The sequence below is a fragment of the Poecile atricapillus genome, chromosome 7 (genome assembly GCF_030490865.1).
Source record: "Poecile atricapillus isolate bPoeAtr1 chromosome 7, bPoeAtr1.hap1, whole genome shotgun sequence".
NCBI classification, from domain to species: domain Eukaryota; kingdom Metazoa; phylum Chordata; class Aves; order Passeriformes; family Paridae; genus Poecile; species Poecile atricapillus.
The window spans coordinates 21991173-22012680 of record NC_081255.1 but is presented as its reverse complement, the minus strand read 5'-3'; the positions used below and the strand labels follow the sequence as shown (position 1 = coordinate 22012680).

At 37.0% G+C, this 21508-nt stretch overlaps 1 protein-coding gene across 1 annotated transcript in view; it reads right to left on the bottom strand.

The window, feature by feature from the left end:
- The window catches only part of ADGRL4 (adhesion G protein-coupled receptor L4), a 73194-nt gene that overhangs the window by 13581 nt on the left and 38105 nt on the right, over positions 1 to 21508 (bottom strand). Inside the window, exons 4-13 of the mRNA XM_058842635.1 lie at positions 16038 to 16193; positions 15449 to 15519; positions 13594 to 13767; positions 13321 to 13504; positions 10965 to 11081; positions 9672 to 9865; positions 8236 to 8403; positions 6516 to 6719; positions 5300 to 5520; positions 5139 to 5205 (exon numbers count right to left, since the gene is read on the bottom strand). Of these exons, the coding sequence (XP_058698618.1) occupies positions 5139 to 5205; positions 5300 to 5520; positions 6516 to 6719; positions 8236 to 8403; positions 9672 to 9865; positions 10965 to 11081; positions 13321 to 13504; positions 13594 to 13767; positions 15449 to 15519; positions 16038 to 16193 (1556 nt within the window). The remainder of the gene's footprint in view (positions 1 to 5138; positions 5206 to 5299; positions 5521 to 6515; positions 6720 to 8235; positions 8404 to 9671; positions 9866 to 10964; positions 11082 to 13320; positions 13505 to 13593; positions 13768 to 15448; positions 15520 to 16037; positions 16194 to 21508) is intronic.

Below are 21508 nucleotides of genomic sequence, written 5' to 3'. Positions count from 1 at the left end.
GGACTGATTTTTTTTTTTTCTTCATTTTTATTTTTAGATGGTAACAATGGTCCGTCTGACCATGTTCTTTATTGAAGTTTGGGAAAACGTAATATCCTAGATTATTTTAATATTTTTTTTATAAGAAAGATGTTCAGTTTGAATAGCCTAGATTAAGTACATGAAATTTGTGAGTATATGAGAAAACAGCACAGTAATGGATTTACCAGGAAATTTCTCTGCATTGATTGCAGCAGTATTACTAGTCCTGAATCAACCTAAATGTAAAGAACTGAATAAGTATTAGAGCTGTCCATTAAGATTTGATAAATACACTAGTCCATTAATTTTACCTTTTTTTTTGTTGAATAAATTATTTGACAAATAATGGTAAAATTCATCAAATAAATGATCCGATGAATGCATTTTTTAAGTAATCGACTAGCTCTAATGAATATGTAGGCAGTTGCTTAATGAAAAGCATTACTCTACTGTTAGCCTGCTTTCATCACTCATATGTCACTTCTTTGTATTTTGCAACTGCAATCTGTATATTTTATTCATTTACCCATTCATTTATACAAGAAAGGTTCAAAACAGTATGGTTAATCAATCACTGATGTTCTTAGAATATTTTTGCTTTACAGTTGATTATTCATTAAATTTAGCAAAAAAGGGCTTGGATTTTCTGGGGACACCACTCCCAAGAATTATTCTTGGCTTTTTGTTCCAAGTCAAGTGCACAAGAATGCTCTGAAAATTGCAGGGTTCATGTATAAGCCATTTTTATAGCTGTAAACACTACAATTACCAATTGTTTCAAGAAACTGGAACTTGAAACTAAGCCAGACACCTTCAAAGTCCTTAAAAACACTCATTAGAGGAGCAAAACAAGGCATAGCATACAGGAGCTATCTCGTCACTGCACAGCTCTGGGATGTTTGGACAAAAGCCACAGAGAGGATTATCTGGATGATGTTCAATTTTGGAAATGTTCCAACCTCAAAGAGCAAGTCTGTATTTTTTTATTGCAGAGGTGATCTCAACAAATGATACTGATAGATTTATACTGTCAAATGGCAAATTGCACCTATTAATGTTACAACACGTCACACTTCTGAGTCCTGGCTCCTCACAGAGGTGTGCCAATTTATTGTGGCGGTGACAGTAGGTACAACAGTCAAGTCTGCATGACTCTGTCGATACTGTAAAAGTACAAATCATGTTTTCATGGGTGACTTTGAACTTGCTGCACAAAGCTCAGCTGAACACATTTGATGGGAGAACCTTGTGGGAGACAGGTAAATTAGAAGGGTTGGCTATAGCTGCTCTTGGAGTAGCAGTGACTCTTTTCCAAATTTTCTTTTAAATGTCTCATAAGCTTTCATAACTACAGAGTTAATAGCCCTTGGCCAACCCTTCCAGACATCTTTGCTACTCCCAAATGGATAACTAATATATAGCTGAACCTCAAAATAGGTACAAGTGGAAGGATTTACACTGTGTCCACAGAGTTTAAAAGATGAAGTTTACAAAAACATCAGGGGTGCAGAATAAAGCCCTACACAAGTCTACTCCTGCTCAAAAAGCGATGATGCCAGAGGTGGGGAAAGCCATGTTGAAATCCTCCACGATGGGAAGGAGTTTGTTATTGACTGGTATTACATGCTAAACAAAACTGCAGCTACGTCACCCTGGTGGCAAATACTCATTTCCACTCTACACACTTATTACAGGGAGATTATTATTGTAGGAATGTATTACGATAGAAAAAGTCTTCTAGGGCTCTTTTTGTTCTCTCTCTCTTTTTTTTTTCTTCCCCATTTTCATACCTTTTATCACTAGGGTTTATATTTGTCTTTTCCTCAATCAGTCTTGGGTTGCCATGTGTGTGAATGTTTGTCCTTTAAAACATGAGATAACCTCACGTTTCTATAAAAAAGTTTAAATACTTGTTATAACTAATTTCTCCATACTTGTATGCTTTGATCTAATCTATTGCATAGTTTTAGTTAAAATGGTTGTGGTTCTAAAGATTACAAATATTAGGAGGAAGAAATAAGTTGTAGAAATTATCTTCAGTTTGCAGCTTGTTTTATAGAGTTTTTAAATGCTTTTCCTTTGCTAAGTCTATCTAAAGGGTTTCTGACCCACTTCTTTTCATGTACAGTCACCAATTTAATAATAACAATAATTATTTTTAGATGGGATCAATAAAGCCATTGCTTTGCACTTAAGACTTCTAATAGAACCTTAGTATTAATAAGCAAACACTGTCAGAAGTAGTGTTTCTGCTTAGGCAATCAGGGGAGAACTTAATTTGTACTGATAAACACTTGAACTCCCTATGCTTCATTATTACTACAGATTTACAGCCCAAGAACGTGTTTGAAACAACGTGCCCTGAGACAGCTAACCCACTGGTACAGGAGTGGTTCTGTTCCTCATCATGTACGTGCTGTCTCAGAGGCATATTACAACATAATCCTAACCACAAATCTCCTGGGCTCCCACTCACAGAAATGGAAACCACCATTTGGGTACATGGGAATTTGTCCTGACAATGATTTTAATGTTTTTGTGCAAGAATTTTGTGGTGAGTAGTCCTCCAGAGAACTGGTATCCATGGTCTCCTGACTATCTTGGAAAATCTGCAAATTCAATGCTATTAGTAGATGAAGTCCAGGATTAAAGGTAAACTTGAAGCTTCCAGATTTTTCAGTTTTCAGTATGATGGTTGCAGTGCCCTGTCTGGTTATCCCAGAACAAAAGTGATATTTTTTTTTCAGAGCCCTTAATTAATTATATTTTTTTTTCTTCTTCTTTCTCTTTAATTAGCTGTGGGAAGAATGGAAACATTGAGAAAATATTGTCTCTTGTAATTAAAAGGACTGCCTGAGTGGCACTACTTTGGAAAGAGTTTAATCTTTGTCATGTTGGAGCCCATGCAGTGTTCTCAACAGGAAGGCTGCACAATGGAAACAGAATTACTACCAGCAATGTGTTTTCCATGGAGAAGACATCTGAAACCCACTTCATCTTCTAGTGTCAGTGACTATTTTCATAGGGTTTTCCATATTTTCTTTTATTACCAGGGTAGAGCATCAGGAAAACACCTAGGTCCCTGCACCCTTAGAAAATATCTCTTTTGCAGTTCAGGCTTCATTTTGCTATCACTCCATCAAAACAAGCTGTCTGAACCCTCAAAAAAACCCTGGAGCAGCTGAAGCACCTTTCTGAAAGCACATTGCCTTTTCCCCCGTGGTCTAGTGGCACATCATTATGAAGAGACAATAAATAAAAGTATGCCAATACTTTGAAAACAAGTCAGCACAAAGTGACACAAAAAAACCACAGAAAGTGGCTGAACAACCACAGGGTTCTTTTCTGTTCAGCTACAAGTCTTTTGCATGGCTGCACTTAGGCAAAGGAGAGAGAGAAAAATAAACTAGCTGCTCTCCTCATCCATAGGAGGGCTGCACAGGCCTGGATCAACTTCTAGCACCTCCCTTTTTCCTTTTAATTTGTAGGGATTGCAGGAAGATCTGGAGTGCTCAAAGAATGTCTACAGGCCTCAGAGCCCAGCTTGCAGGATTTGCTTCAGCAGCCAGCCAGATTTACAGCAAAGCCACTGCAGACCTGCTCTGCCTCTGCGCCGTGTACCTGAGATCCCCACTGGGCACAGCCCAGCTGGAGCTGAAAACAAGGCTACAGATGCCTACACTTGGGGCATTTTAGAGATTTTGATAATGCAATTTTCATGTGCTAACCATAGAGAGATACATCACTGTGCATAAATCTTTACTTGAAGGCAGAGGAAGAACAGGAATGAGAGAAATAACAACAAAACCCCAGCCCTGCTGCCTCCATGGAAGAAAAGATAAGGTCCAAAGAGGAAATAGGAAATTGTAAACTTAAACATAAGAATTTTAAGAATTTCCTGGTAAAGGATGATGTCTCACCATGGTTTTATTCCATTTTAGTAACCTGCTGGCCACTGACTATCTGACCTAGAAGCACTGAGCCAAGGGAGGTCACGGTGCTTTGCCTCTCAAAACCTGCTGTGCTCACCAGAAGGGTGAGATGAGGAGGCACAGCCTTGCAGCTCTATGTGGCAGGTTGTTTCCAGCTGTACCCAATATGCAGTGGGAATCTGGTGTGAAATTTGACCAGAATTATACGTGGTACTTTATTAAGCTTTGAAATGGATAATGCCTTGAAATAAAACTGTTTCACTACCAAGTTGTATGTGCTAGGATCTTCCACTTCTTTTTTAACAAATCCTCACATTATACCAAATAGCTTAAAAAGCAAGACAGTTGTAACTGACTTGACCATAGATGTTGTGTGGCCTCACTATTGCACCTTCTCCTTCTGTTAGCTCCAGCTATCACTGTCAACACAGTTCTACAGAATAAAGCCCCATTACAGCTAGAATGGTTCCTTAAACTTTATAGCACTTTGAAATGCTCCTGAGACACCAAAAACATCTCAATTCAGAATTGAACATGTAATACCTGCCAAATTTGCAGGTTTGAAACCACTTCCAATAGGAATTAAAAAGGCCCTCTTCACAGCTGAAATAGGGCTATCAATACTTGACTTGTCTGCCCATCTGAAATAGCGGGTTCTTTTCTCTGACGTCGCAATTTAGTTTAAAATGGCTTTGATGATGACAGGGTACATGCGAATGATAAAACCACAAAGATGACAGTCTAATCTTACAAAGATGACCGATCACTGATAAGAGATTAAGCCACACAACGTTTGAAAAACCAGATTATCTGTCTGCTAGGATGGTGTCTGTGTACACCCCCTGCTGAGCCATGCTGAGATGCCAGCGACATACAAAGATTCTTTGTAAAAACTAGAAATGCTTCACAGAATTTCTCAAACCATTGTGATAAAAGAAAGAGAGTAAGAAAAATACTCCTCTGATATTATATTGAACTTTTTTGTCAAATATTCATTTTTCAGACTAGTAAAGTATTTAGACGTACAGCATATAAATAATTTAGGGGTACTATAAAAAGGTCTAAATTAGTCAATTCTGCCCTATAATTAGCACTCACAGCTATGCTGGCAGTGGGTGGGTGATTATTAAACACCTTTTATTATTGTCTTTATGTACTACAATAAAAAATTAGAATTATACTTACAAGAATTATTAGACATGCTGGTCCTATAAAACTCCATATAAAGTTATTCTTAGTGCTGAGCCAACATCTGAAAATTAAACAGCAGAAAATACCTTGAAATGTGCTTTTTTGATTATTGCCTCCTTCTGTACGATGATTTGGACAGAGAAATGGTGACTTACACTTCTGTGGTGCCGTAGTACTTGTATCCCAGAGCAGCAGAGATTCCAACAACCACGGCTGGACTGACATAGCCAAAGACATAGAAATTCTTGTGCAAGAAACCCTTGTTGTAGATGACTCCCACAACTATAAGGTAGAGGTGAATACCTTCGATGCACATCCATGCAAAAGCAGCTAGGAGGAAATAATGGAGTAGTCCAGCAGTAATTGAACAGAAGAGCTAGAAATTCAATCAGAGAAAGCAGGAGTCATAATTCTATTAATATGCTCTTGTCAATATATTTTATAATATAATAGTACATGCACAACAATGAACTCTGAAGTGGTGATTCAGCCCAGTTGTAATGCTGGTTAACAAGAACTTGGCCTACACAGATTTGCACATTCGATAATTAGTGTTTTCTGTAGCAAATGGTAAAATAAAGAGACTACATTCAACTTTTAAAATTAGTGTGTGTCTTTCCAGAAAAACTGTATAAATGGCTTGATCCTATTGTTGTAGCTGAGTACTCTATATGCTTGATCTACACAAAGTTAATTTTTACTATTTTGATAGCATTGTATTTAGGCATCACAAGGAATTATTTCTGAAATAACTTCTGTTTTCCAAAGTGTTTGTAAAATGATATTTTTCAATCCATCAGTAATGGAGTGCTACATCAGGGATAGCAGCTCATATTTTTTCAAGTGATTTTACATCCTTTTCAGCCACTTATAGTAGGCTATTTTGATAATTTATGCATAATTTTATTTCCTAAAACTAATTTGAGATGCAAAAATCGACACCCTAGCTTTCTGAAAAGCAAAAGGGACAGGTCAAGACCCCACATGTGGTCCTCCAGCTAACAGCTCAATATCTCAGATATCAGCTTGGGATTGCAGCTCTGGCCTGATTTTAGAGAAAACTCACACTGGGAGCCACCAATGTGGCTTTATACAGCATCCTAAGTGAAGAGAAAATGCTAAACACATTGAGATCACAGTCTCAGTAAAGGTGACAAATTTTAAATGAAACCCGTGGAGCAAAGTCAATGCACACCAGCTCAGATGAAGGCCCTGCTTCTTTAAATGACCATTTTGTATTTCCTGTTGCTGTACTGGAAAGTCAGGGTCACTATTGTAGGTAGGAAATGTGGGGAGTAGAAGGAAGAGCGTATCTTATACAGTATTTTTATTTTGCAACACAAAATCAAGGCACAAGTGAAAACTACCCACCTTATTATTGTTCATATTAATTCCAATCAGAAAAATAAGTTCCGCCAGGAAAAGGCTGCAGCAGAGGTTTTTGTGAATTGTCGTTCTAGTGCTTTGAATTTCACTGAAGAACCAGAATGTGAAAATGCACATGGAGAGGCAAATCAACGAAATAATTATTCCTAGCTGAGTGATTCTTGTAAGAATGCTATAATTTGTAACACCCTGGGGGAAAATTATAATATAGTATTTAAAAGAACAGCTTTGTAACTTCTCAAGAAAGACCTCATTCTATAATACAGCTCTTTTCCTCTTTTCTACAAAATATTAATCAAAACTGTTGGTAGAGTTTCACTGGAAATGTAAACTTTGGATAATCTATAAAGTATTGGGTTTTTGTGAGACAGATATAATTCGAGGGGAAATTAGTAATAAACTGTATATATTCCCGCTCTTGCATTTTCTGATATTTCTTAACAAAACTTTTTATTAACCTCAGTATCTCCTAATAAGATTTTCAAAATCAGATCATTTTAGTGAATGACAAATACACGGGTAGTAGGACATCTATTAATATGACACGAACATTTTCTAATATAAAAGGACTTATCACAGCAGTGACTTAGATAAGCAAAACTGAATAACTGTCTTACTGAATTTGCAACATGATCAAAACAAGACTCTGAAACAACAATCACTTCAAGCAAATGCTATTCCAGACATGTAACTTGAACTTTCTCCATTGAAACACAAGATATTTCAATACCGGATGCGAATATTTTCTGTTTAAGAATACAATTTCTTTTTGCTGTTTGCTATTTGAACAAAGAAACTCTGAAATACATGACTGTACATCAGCAAAAGGATAGCATTCAGCTGACCATAAAATGTATCTAAGTATTTTTTTACTAAATAAAGGATGAGAGATTCTTCACCTCCCAGCCTTTCTTTTCAAAATAACTATATAAGTACCTGCAAAGGTTTTAAATTTGAACTGAAGACTTAGGATGCTATTTAGCAACCAGGAAACAGCCTCTATCAGCATGAAATTCACAGTGTGAGAGAACTGTCTCAATACAGTATATTCATGCTAATATTCTGCTTGCTGTCAGTTCTGATACCTTATAAAGCTGCCTCCTGAGGCAGGACCTGAGCTCCTGCAGATCCCCACTGAGACCCTGGAAATCTATAGGGCTTCTTAATATAAGAAGGACATAAATTGAATGGCCATTCTCCCAGTTTTGTTCTGGTTGTGAGTGTCCATGTTTAATAGTCATAAGCTTCAGATTGATTATGCTGCTGCAAACTCTCCAGAGAGAATTTAAAGCAGATTTTTAGATGCTAAGGCTAGACAAATGGGTGGCAAAGTTTTGAGAGACAAAAATTCAGGGCCATATGGTTACTGACCACCAATGAATGGCAGATAAATCCCACAGCAGTCTTAAAGTGAGATTTAAAATGAAATGCAATGCTCCAAAAATAAGCACAACAGACTGTGTTTTTGGAACAAGATACTTTGCTGCATCACTGCTCTGTAATACTGCAGAAAGGACATAAGGAAATTCAAACACATATGGGAGGAATTTTGTTTGCTTTGTGCACAATAAATTGTGTGTTTACTGAACAAAACCAAGAGACAACCTAAACGGGGGTAAGTATGCAGGTTGCACTAGCATAAAAACATAAGGAATAAAAACAGAAGAAAGTATCAGGTAAAACACTAAATTAAAATACCACTTACAACGGAGCCACCTGAGGACATCAAAACAGCAAAATGAGTCAGATGATTACATTTGCATGAGATATGAGTGGAGTTGGAATGTGTTAGCTCACAGCCTTCTGTAGCCCAGTTGCCATTCATTGTGTCTGAGTAGTTCCAAAATGCACATTTAATGTCTTTATCTGCAGTCTGGAACAGAAACAAGATGTTCTGCTGATGGCAAAAGGCAGGATATTTCCCATCAAGAGACCTTTCTTACGCTAGACCGCGCAATTCATTAAAAAAATGCTTGTTATCATTGGAAGGTTGGGAAACAAAAAACACATTCTGTGAGGCCTATTCCAAGCAATTAAAATGTGGCTGGGGATGGAAGCTATTTATTCACACAGCTAAAACCCCACCAAACATGTAGTCTAATCAGATTGCTGAACCCTTCTGGCACCTGCAAAGATGCTGGAATTTTTACCTATTGAAAACATTGTTATATACACACTTGCACCTGCTGAACATGGACTAGACTCCAAGGTTATAGCCACGTTGCTTTTCCATTCCAAATGAGCAGTTCAAAAGCTGAGACTTGTTCTGTGCTTTTTACAAAGCAATCTGGGATAAAGCCAGGGTCATATCACACCTGCTGTATCACCTGCTACACAACCGTGATGAGTAAGACCAATAGTACTAGGACAGTTAGTGCTTACTAAATCTAGTGAAAGACTAAGTCTCCTCTGTAATATAGCCTTTATAAATACATGCAAATTTATAGAAAAGTGATTTCTGACTCAGAAGGGAAGTAACAAATTTAAAAGCTATGTAACCAGGGTTAGCACCTTGTCCCGTTGCTCACCTCTCTACAGAGTTACTGTCTTGTTATGTTTCTGATTATTCTTTGTGTGGTATAAGGTGATTCTTCACATTTGAGTGAAGCCAGAAAAAAGTCTGTATTTGCTGGAAATAAACCTCTCAGTTTTAAATAAATATCTTCATATTTCAGAAATACCAAACCTTCAAAACCATAGGTTCTGCTATGATCCCCCCGATTCCTTTTTAGCATTAACCTTGAAGCATTTCTTCTGTTTTTTTTAGTATACATGCTTAAGCATCTGATAAACATTCAGCAAAAAAACCCCAAACCCACCTAAATATAGAGCAATCAAGATTCTGTAATATTCTCTGGTTTAGGCTGGTTTACATTTTATCCATACTACAACCCAGGAAAGATGGCATTATTGCCCTTGTTTTAGTCCCATAGCAATTTTCCTCTGTATCATATTTAGTATATTGCACTTAGGATGTCACATTTGAGATTAATCTTATTAGAGTAATAAATGACAACCTCACATCAGCAAACAACAGAATTATGTCTTAGTTTATCACATGCTGCAGGTATGCTCACATCACATAAAATGATTAGCTAATGTTTTGTTTTACTTGAAGCTGATAATAAAAAACCCCCTTACCTTGGCATACTTTAAGGTAAATGTTATTTTCTCGAGCTCATAGAGTGTGGGTGGATTTGAGCTAATTGCAACAGCTATAACCGCTGAGCTTACTGTCTGTCTCTGCTCTGAAGGATCTTTGGAGGAGCGGTTTTTAGGCGATGAAAGCAGAGAACCGATATTGCTGTACCGCAGAAAGACAACTGCAACAGTGCCTATCAATCAAACCGACCATGGTTAGTAGTTTGTGGGTTTTTATAGAGGAACAAAATTGAAGACATTAAGGAAACAATAAACAATAGACATTATTGCTGCTATTGCATAAAATATGCAAAACAGATGGAGTCTTTGTGGAATACTTATAAAAATGTTTTAGAGACAATGAAATATAGCTTTATTTAAAACAATGTAACTGGCATTAGGAATAAAAGTGTGTGTTCACACTGGTAATACTAATTAGATATATGCATATATATTTTTCCTAGAGTAATGTATGCTTGCTGCTGTTCTGTAACTGGTTACACATGTGGTGTCAGCTCTTACAAAGTAAAATGTCTCACTACCTGAAGTAAATTCTGGACCTTTCTGAAGCACCTGGCTTGCTTTGACTTCCATTACTGTGGACCCAGGATGGAGTACAAATAGGGAAAAGGAAAACATTTTTGGATTCAGTGTGATCTTAAAAAATATAGTGACTTTTTCCCTGGTACCACAATAAACCACATTTTTAGATATTGACACATGGCAAGATACAGATTAGATGGAAGATGAGGATTTAAAAAATATTTTCCATGATTATTTCATTATGTGTTTTAATTCCAGAGCTGTTTAAACACACACATTAATATTTAGTGATGACAATTGTTGTAAGCCTTTTCTGTATCACTCTTAGGTACAAGCCTGATCTGGGTCCTGCTGGTTTTGGTACTAAAGGTTACGTGTTCTTGTCCCAGTGAGCTTCTCTTTGAGTGGGAAAATGCAGCAAATTTTGAAGGAGAAGTAACACAGAGAGTTGAAGGGGCTGGTCGAAAGTCATACAGCAGATCTATGGCTGAGGAAAGGATAAAGCTCAGATTTGTGATACCAATACCTAGTGTGAAAACTCACTGATTACTCACTGTGCCACTGGATATGTTAGAAATATCAGTCTTGAGACAATAAAGGAGAAAGGGTGACAAAAATACCTTGTCTTCTTTGTAGTTAGCAGTGTGGAAATTCAGCCTCGGTAAACTGCACATTTGGCTGTTTTGTAGTGGATACAAGTCTATCCAAAGTGTTCATTAACCCACCTACTCCCCAACCTTTGTTTCTTACCATTTGGATGAGGTTCCTTTCTCTTCTTCGGAGAGATCTTTATGTAGTCTCCCCCTGTGTATACATGAGGGTGGATGTGTTTCATGTGGTGTGAATCAAAAGCAAAAACCTTGAGCGCTGCAAAAGAAGAAAAATACTGTACAAATAACTGCTCCATTATGGCCTACCATAATTTAGAGTTGGGTTAATAAATGTGCTACTGGATTGCATAATTACTGTGAATTTTAAGACTCTATCCTTGTGCAAAATATTTCAAGAAAAAGGTCATTAATATAACATTTGTTTAAACATCTATGTTTTTTTATTTTCACGCATACATTTTGCTCTCATACGTTTTACTCTTTCCCTGAAAAATATAGTCTCTCATTTACCTTGCCTTAAATTAGGTACTGGAAAAAACAATGTAGGTTACTTTAGGAAGAGCTATTGCTTTATTAAAAATGTATTTCTGAAAGGGGCCACAAATCACAATTATAAAAAGGAAAGCATAAAATTCTCCACTGAATAATAACATTTGATAAAAGCCAATTTTTGAAAAGTATATATTTTATGGTTATCTATCCACGCTTCCAAATACACATTGCACCATGAACTAATGATATGTCTTGTCAAAAAGCAAACAAACAAGCATCACCCCTTAGGACAAAAAACTACATTAGAGTCTATTGAGCTCTTTACTTGGTTCATTACAGTGCTGAGTTTCAATCACCCAGGATGGGAACAAAAATAAGTCAATCAGGCTTCTTTAAAAAACAAAACAAAACAACAGCAAACAAATCTAAAACTTGACTGATGGTGGAATATCACTAAGCTAGACCATCTGCATTGCTTATAGCACAGCACACAAAAATAATATGAGCTATTCAATAGACCAGCTGTCAGAAAATGTTTGTAAGGGCATAAGAAATTGTTTTCTTTGGCTAGAGTTTTGAAAAGCTCGTAGTTCAAGAGCTTGCATCAAAAAAAGCAGTGGAGAGAGAGGGGTGATGTTGTAGGTTTTATCCCAGAGTAGTTGTGTGTGGCACATATGAGACCTGTGAGAAATTTATTCATGCTGAAAAAGAGTAACAAAAAATTTTAGTGTTTGTGTCCAATTTGGAAAAGAGCTCATTCAGTTTACCATTTCAGAACAAACCCAAGGAAGATAATCATTAACCTTCCAACACAGGAATTCCTCTCCATTCTCTTTATCAGCTTTTTCTTCACTTTGGTGACAGACACCTACAGTTCCACTGGAGACTGCACCTGAATCCTCTCTTCCTGACTTTCATGGCCCCAGCTCTGTGGTGATGAGAGCCTCTGCTTTCAAGCAAGGGAGGCGTGGGAAGGGGGCACAGGGGTTTTACAGCCAGCACCTGGCCCTGCTCTGGACCTGCTGCAGACCCAGAGGTCTCTGCAATACCGTAAGTCTGATTCTACAGAGTCTGTGTCAAGGAACAAATCCATCCCTACTTTTTCATCACTTTGTCTAATTTATTTTCAGAAAGGTGAGGGTAGAACAGGCAGTTTGACCTGCCGCAAGACCACAGTAGGAATCTTTCTCATCAAGTCATCGTATAAAACAGCAAGCCAGTGAGACACACCGAAGGGCTGTACTAAATCTAAAATAAGAAATCAGATCACATACAGTTTGGGGACATTCAGAAAAAATAAAGATGAAAGAGTGGCCATTGACAAAGAAATCAGCCATGCTTTATCAGGATTTTCAAAAGTGGCTGGTGTCAGCATTTCTCCACTCTCAGTGAAGGAATGGTAAAACTATTACCACAGGAAAATCTGCAGGTATTGGTGGGAAGACACCAGCACACAGGGAGAAGGCAGAAGAGAAAAATGGTGCAGTTGAGACTAACCAATTCTCCTCTGGGGGAATTCCTCTTAATATGAGAAATTCCTGTTGAGATAAAGCCACTCAAGTTTAAACTCACTAGGTACAATCCTTATTCCAAGTTCATTTATAATAACTAGACTAAACCAAAAGGAGTAAAAAAAAAATCTGTAGAGAGCAAGTCCAAATTTTGTTCCACTGGTGTTTTTTTATACACATAAGATGCATAGGATTATTTTGTGCTTATAAAATGAATCTAGACTGTGTGATAGGTCATAATGAGAGATTTAAGAGAATATGAAAACAAGTTTCCATAGACTCTCAATTTAATTTTTTGCTCTGGACTCAAATGTTTAGTCTGTGAAAATTATGATACCTACACTGAAAGTCAGGTGTTAGTTACAAAAATCATACAAATTAACACCTGTGTCTTTCACATAACACCATTTCTAATCTTCATAATTGTGCTGAAAAACTCCTCTGTTTAATCCACATCTAAAGTACATCTTAGAATGATTTTCTTTATCTTACCTATGTCACTTGCATTAACATCCAGCTGGGCTGTCTTTTTGAAGCTCTGTGACATGAGAAGTGTCGCCTGCTCTGCAGTGTGCAGCAGCTTAGTCAGGCTCCGCCTTTGGTTATCTGCAGGTAGAGCTTCCCAGACTGTAATTTTGTCTTTTTGTAAAAAATTGTTCACAGTGTTGACCAAAACCTGTAAGTAAAAGCATGTGTTTGAGCAGAGTCATAGGCTGTCCTTGGAATAGGGATAAAGCCCACAACTCCAAGGCTTGAGCCACTCACGTTAATGGTGGTGTTGTGCAGGGCTTCATTGTCAGAGACAGAGTCACTCATGGCACCCCACGATGAATGAGACAGTGCTTCAACATATGAAACCACTTCTACAGGTAAAAGGGGTCCCAAAGTGTTTTTATTAATTTCTTGCAGCTTCTCCAGAGGTGTTTTTAAATGACTAATCTGAAAAATGTCAGAATTCACATCTTAATGAAACAAGTAAAGCCATATTTCTGCATGTGAAAATGATCCCAATAGACTGATTTCTGTTAATTAACATACTGGTTTGTAAGACACTTGTGCATAAACACGCCTTCTCAACCAACAGGCTGACCTATAAATTATTGATATTACACATATTTAATATAACTTTCACAAGCAACCATGGTTAAAAAAATCGTGTGCTATCATTACACATTTTTTCCCTATAGCAGTTGTTTTGTTTATCCTCATGATCTAAAGTGAACCAGTAAATGTTCTGCAAAAGTAATTATATATCAGTGATATGATTACTCTGCTCCTGTATTAATCTACTGATTTTCTTTTAAATTTTAACTGAAGAGGTGGGAACAGATGGAAGTTTTTTAGTTGTTTTTCCCCAAATGCAAATTATAAATCATGTAGTTGAGTGAACTGTACTGTCTATTTCTCCTTCAGTGTTTCAGCTTATAAACTTCTAAGTGCACTTACATAAAACAGCTAATTTAAAAATATAGGCAGGAAAGTTCAAGATGAAGATTAAGCTTCCACATTTAAGTCTCATGGCTGAATAAGAGAAGAATTCTTACTACACAAAACTAGAATCTAATTAATAAAACACTCAGCATCTGAGTTTGTATGATCTCTACTCTCTGCTGTTGAACAGCTTTTATAGGGATTGCTTTGTCTTTGAAACTGAACAGAACTGGAAAACAGGTTAAAAATCTGACAGATATTTACACAAAAGTATTTTGAATTATTAATTTAAATTAATTTTAGTTTGAGTATATTTTTTCAAAAATCTCAGTCTAAGATTCTGCTGTAACTTTTACCATGGCTTTGCACGCAAGTGTGATAAGCAGGTATTATATCTGATATAATGTATTACACTGCAGGTAAACATATAAATGTTAACATGTTAACACAACATATACATAGCACTAGGTTAATAAAATACTTTAAAATGATATATTTTTGAACTAAGTAACTTAGTAAAATTGCTTAATATCAAATGCAAACATATACAATTGCTTTAAATTTATTTATGCCTATGCTTCATTTATCCTTTAAAATTAGACAATACTGAAGTTATAGAATAATGACTAGTGCATTCATTAATATATTTTTAATTGGTTTCAGGAATCTCTGTTTCTGGTGAAAAATACTCTGGCCACAGAATATTTGTTTCTATAAATCCTGTATCACTTTAAACACTCGCCTTTGAGGAGTAAATAATCCAGCATACCAAGTTATTATGGCTCCTTTTTCTGTTTAGTCACTTGTTGACATTACTTTTGGAAGCTATCTTGCCTTTCTTCTGAACAAGCAAATAATTGCACATCAGTAAATGCAGCAGTGTGTAACTCCAGAAATTAGAGAAACAGCTGAGTAATTACCACACTTCTGAATTTTTCATGCATCATGAATCACTTTGCTGGAAAGGGAACATGCAGATTCCCGGCAAGTTATTATCATGTGTAGAACATACAACCCAGTTCAAATAATTTGAAATTATTAAAAAGCCTTCTGTAAACATGCTTAAGTTCAAGTGTATGCTTCAAGCCTTTGTAAAAAACTGTTTAAGAACTATTACAATTGAAATAGCAATTTCAAACAGAAACAATTAAAGGATTTAAAAATTAATCTATGAACCAATGCTACTTACTCTGGCTAAAGTTCTGTTAATATGTTCAGCTATACAGTCTTTGAATAACTCACACTTGGCCTTTGGATTTTCTGTAAAAATAGAAAGGGAAACTAATTATACATTGCAGTTCAATCAATATTCAATACATACTAATTGCAAAAGCTCTTGTCTAGGTCATTCCCCAAGCCACCAGCACTCTGAATTTATGCACACAAAACACAGCACTCTGTTCTCAAACTACAATTATAAAGACTTTATCTTAGCCAAAATTATAGCATTGGATTGGAATGAGCTGTTTTATTCAGGTAGAGGGTTTGGTCCCTTTTATGAGACTTCCACAGGTGGAGTAGAGGCAGCTCAAATTTACAGAGAGGAGTACAGATCTGACAGCTATGAGGAGGTAACCATTAATTCAAATGGATCTCATCACACTGTTTAGCAAAAATACATTTACAAAATTATTCTATTCTCAGGAATTGTAGATGCCACAGCCTTGCCTCTTTTTCATGTCTTGCTGATTAATCTAACTGAAGATAAATAGGCACTGGTGGGTTTCTCAGAAGATGTATCTCTATAATAACACATAAACCTTTATAAAATCATGTACCTTGGCAGGAAGTGCCATCATTTGGCTTAAACTGCAATTTTCCTGTGGATGGTTGATAACCTTCCTTACAGGAGCAGTTAAACCCTCCATCCACATTTTCACATTTTGCATGATCTCCACAGGCAACAGCTCCTTCGTTGCTGCACTCATCTACATCTGCAAATATCGGTAGAAATTGAATTTTTATTAAGTATTTACAGACTAACACCTTGCTGCTTTGTTGATAATAGCCCCACACACTACAAGCAGTTTCATAATAAAATTTCATGTAATAAAAAAAGCAAAAAATAAACCCACAATCTCAATGGCAAAATCCCTGCCAGTTATAATACTTAAGGATTAGAAGGATAAATCATAATTGATCATATTTTTATACCACCTCTTTTATTGCTGTATAATACTACACTGCTCGTGTTTTAAAACCACATTAATTCTATCATAGCAAAATTGTTGGCATGATGCAAATCATCTGAAATCCATTTTTCAAAGATTAGACTAAATAGATTTTCTCAGCTCAGTTAGAAAAGAAAAAAAACAACCTGCAGACTTGTCTTTTAAGTTGCAGCTTTAAAATGACACTGCAAAAGCTCACTCTGTCCATCTTGTTAATCTAATAATTAAACTCTGTGCCCTTTAAAGTGCTTGGCATATCCTTTTTTTTAAAATTCACATTTAAATTACATTTGCCTAAAATGTCCTTTGTGCTTCTAAGTAAATTGCCATTAAGTAGACAAGTTCAGTAACTGGGTGGGGCATAGTCCAAGAGTAAAACCAATGAATTCCAGTAAGGGAATTCATGAATTGATCAGTTTAGGAGAGCTGGGTACTAAACCCCTGGCTGGAGTACCAATTATTTTGCATTATTTGACTGGCTAAGGATAAAGATCGAATAACTCAATGGAGAAAGCTAACTGGGAACTATACCAAATAATTCTGGAGAATGAAGTAATGGACTGTGAAGTGCTGTGTTGGAAAGGAGAAAAAAATGAAGAGCTTTGGGACAGGTATATCTGAAAAATGAGGTGGTACATGAGTGGGTTTAGAGTAACAGCTTGAGAACTGAACTGAAGGAAAAGAAAGTGCAGGGAATGCAGGAGAGAGGATGACAACTCCAGTCAAGAACTGGTATGCCACTTAATTTTGGAAAGAAATTGGAAGTGGTTAATTGATCAGTGGAGAAGAGCTATCTGAATTGATAGGCAGCCTCTGCTCAGCTAGAGGGGGTGCTAAGAACAGACGAGCAGAAAGCAGATATGGGGTGGCTGGAAATACACTATTAGCATATAGCACACTGCTTTTGATAAAAGAATCTTGGTTTACAAAAAGGAGCACAAAAAGGAGCAATAATGCATGTGAAGTGAGGTTATTATTGAAAAATAGAAAGATATACTGCATGTATATGGATATATCAAGGGAATGCAAAAAAATACCTGAAGGTTACCTGGGGGTCATCTGTCTATTTGGACAGAGGTGTCCCTGGGATTCAAAGTTGAAGTCCCACCTCACTTTCATATATCCCTTTTTCTCAATGAGCCATTGGCTCTGATTTGCACCTGATGTGTTGTGTTTTAAGCCTGAAATTCAGAAGTTGCCATGGAAAAGCCACTCAGAGTCCTGCATGGACAGGGAGGAGATGTGGGGCTGGAGGTGCTCCTGCCCTCCCCAGCAGAGCCACCACTGCTCTGCAGGGAGAGGCACCAAGAAAGCAGTGTGTTTAAATGGCTTCTGCCAGCCTGGAAGTTTAAAGCAGGTGGTTAAATTATGATTGTCTGTGTTAGGGAAATAGTTTTTTCCCATATTTAATGCCCCAAACTGCTAATGTTTCTCTTTAAGAAACTGAGTTTTGCATTATCCGTGTATGTATGGTTTCTGTGACCTCAATGTTCATAGTTATGGAGCTAACCACATTATACATGAACCAATATGGCAAAAAGGAAGGAAAATAGCATGATACAGTGCTACACACAGGATACCTCGTAATTAAATGCTGTCATTTAAAGACATAACACTAGAGTTGTTACTCTTTGCATTTAAATAACCTCTCGCATCAGTAAATTATAAAGCTCTGTTTGAAACAAGTGGGTGTGTGTCAGTGCCTTGTGTGACTCTGTAAAACAGAGAGACTTTGAATGAATTAAAGTGGCAAGAGTGAAAATCATGACAAAGCCAGTTTGTCTAACAAGAAAACACATCACCCTTAAACCAAAGATTTCTCTGGCCTTGTCAGCTGCTTGGAGGACATGTACATCTGAGCAAGCCATTCATCATTTAATGCAGTGCTAAACCAACAGCAATTCACAACAATCTTTGCCAAAACTTACAATAACCTATAAATAAGAAAAGCAATATTTGAATGCTTTTGAGAATACTCTTACTAAGGATCATGTTCCCATATGATTTATGGATACAAATGTTTCAAAATTGCCATGGCATTTTTCTTTTCAAAAACTTTTAGATCAGTAAATCATTTATTTGTTATCATTGGGCAGTCATGCAAATTCTTTTTGTAATTATGTCAGATATTAAGTGTAATGGAGATTTTAATGAGAAGACAGGATTATCCAAAACAACAGCAGAAATTCAAGTATTTTGGCACATCTCTGGCAACAGAGCTGCTATTTAAAGTCTGATAGAGACACCCTGTTGAGTATATGCAAATAGACTTTCTGCAGTTGAGTTGTCCATATGGAATGAATCCATATCAAGCCTATTTAATTCACTGTTTCCAGAAGAATAAAACAACTCCTGGATGACAAAATTAAAAGGCAATATGCCTGATCTTGCAAGGTACTAATCAGCTTTGTATCTCTTCTAAATCAATGAGATTGTCAGGGGCAGCCAACAGTTTGTGACAGTTGCAAGAATGCAGCTTTTAAGTTCCTGCTTTGAAATGCTGTGCGCAGTAGCCGTAGGCTTTTGTTTCTTTGTATTTTGTAGTTATGCCTTTTTAGCCAAATATGCAATTGTTGGGCACACATGGACAACAGCTTGTCAGTGCTTTCAGCGATGCAATTTTAGCGGAGCTTTGGGGTGAGGATCCCAAACTCCACCTTGAGCAGAGAGCAGAAGAGCAGGAATCGGGCTGCCAAGGCTTGCCTGAGCAGTCTTCACAGACAACATTCCTGAGCAAAGGTTGGAGAACAGCAGCCTTTTAAACAGAAGAGCATTTGCCATAGGTCTGTAAAAAAAAGCCTTGGACTTTCAGTAAATATTCAAAACAAATCCCGGAGCTGAACTATGAAGTTTTTATAGTAGCTGTGATCAGAAAAATAATATCACCAACACCACTTAGGCTAGTGTGAAAATAGATTTATAACCTTTTATTTTATTTCTGTGCTTTGTCACTCTTCATTTACTGCAGCAGGCAAGAAAATTCCAATTAAATTAAAAGTACGGAGAACAGTTATTATGTTCAGTCTTGCCAATTACAGGATTGTACCTACATCGCTTTGATTCTTCTCCAGCCAGTCAAGACAGCTTGATGTCTACATCATACCTTCTGCTTATTAGTAGCTTGCAAGTGATTGAAAAGTCCAATTGCAAAGGACTGGATGTTCCCTCCCCGTGTCTCCACACTGTGGAAGGCAGCAGCACACACAAAGTAGAAATGAAAAAGGCTATGAATGGCAAACGTAAAAGGAAAGTTAGCAGTGTGGCCCAGTGCCAGATTCCATCCACTGTACAGCTCCCTTGTCACAGCAAAGGATGAAATGGAGAATGGGTGCCTTCCCAATACCTGAAGAGAGCTAATAGCATGTTCCCAGAAAAGGCAGAGTGGCGTGGATGACACTTTCATTTCACAGATGGCCATTTTCATGTTTTTACTCTGTTGACTGGGGTGAAAAAAGTAGGTTTATATTTCACTTTTTTACCTGCAGCTGAACATTCAATAAATTGTCAAGTCTAAGGAAAAGTATGGCTTTTGCACAAGTCAAAAAAGAGATTTTAATAGCTCACTTTGAGATCAGCAGAAAAATGCCTTCAGAAATATCACATCTCTGCATCCTTATTTTTTTCTTTCCCATTTCCTTCACAATTATCTTCTCCATTTCCTTTATCCTTTTCTTCTCCTCTCTTTCCCTTCCTACCATCTAGTTCCTCATCTGTCTGCATCTTTGTCATCTCTTCACCAGTTGTCCTTGATTACATGGGTAGGAAATACTTCTGGCTCTCAGCTCAAAACTCAGCATTCTGACTGGATTAAGGGTGAGCCAACATTTCTCAAAGCCATTGTCCCGAGAATTCTTTTGATCTACTACCTTGGGGAACATGATCATTTTTCACTTGGGATCTTATTGTGGTTTCCAAAGAGGGAACACACGTGTATGTGCAAGGAATTTGAAAGTGACTTGCACACACATATGTACCACACTTCCACAACTGGAAACTCAGGTGGGTTTGAGGGCATAAACAATTAGGGTTCATAATGGCATACTCTCCAAAATTCACCACTGTAGTTTAAAATTTATTGCCATGTACATATATATATATGAAAAAGAATATTTAAGACTTCTAAAAATATATTGTGGGGCCCTATAAACATGTGTAGGATGAATATCTGGTAGTTCTGTTCCATGATTTTTACTAAATAACTTGCACTCTATTTACGATGAAATGATATTTGCTTCAGCTGTCACCCTGAATACACAACTGTCAGCTGCTTGTGTGCCTGTAGCAGGAGATCCATTGGGTACAGGATAGCTTATTATGGTTTCCCTGACAGATAAAGTCAAAAATCGTGGACCAAAAAGTTGTCTTTAGGACTCACATCTTGGTAAAGTAATTGGTGCACTTGTTTAATGAGAAAGCATGCCCACCTTGTTTAATGACAAATGGTAATTTTTTTATTTCAGTGTGAGTTTTGAAAGCTCTTGGCTCCTCCATGTAGATTTTCAAAAGGAAGTATTAAACTTTAGTAGAGGATAAGAAAGATCAATCTGCCCAGTAAAGAAGCAAAAAAGGAAGAAATTTGCAGGCTAATGGTAAGAAGTTAAAGTGACAAAGTCAGAGAAATAACTTTGAAGACAAACTTCTGAAGCTGAGGAAATGTCATAATGTAAAAATCAAAACCTGGAGCAGTAATGGTGAGAATATTTACAGCTCAATGTGCTAACTGTCTCCATCCCAGCTAATTTAAGAATGATTCATAGCAGCTGAATAAAGCAGAGCACTTTTAGATGGATGTGAGCAATGGGCAAGAAATGTCGATTAGATCACTTTCTGGCTTAATATGCAACCACTCTGCTGATATTAAGAGCAGTGAGAAGAGAGGTTGTCAGCACTCACAAGCTCACAGGAGACATACCTAGAATGAGACACAGTCAGCATAAAGGTGTAAAGGGCAATAGATTTATTTCTCATTTTCCCATTCCCTGAGGACTTTTGCAACATACAGAGAAAATTACCAAGAGTTTGAAAAAAGAGAAGCAGTTACAGTTCTTCCATTCAGAGGAAATCCTAAAGGATTGCAT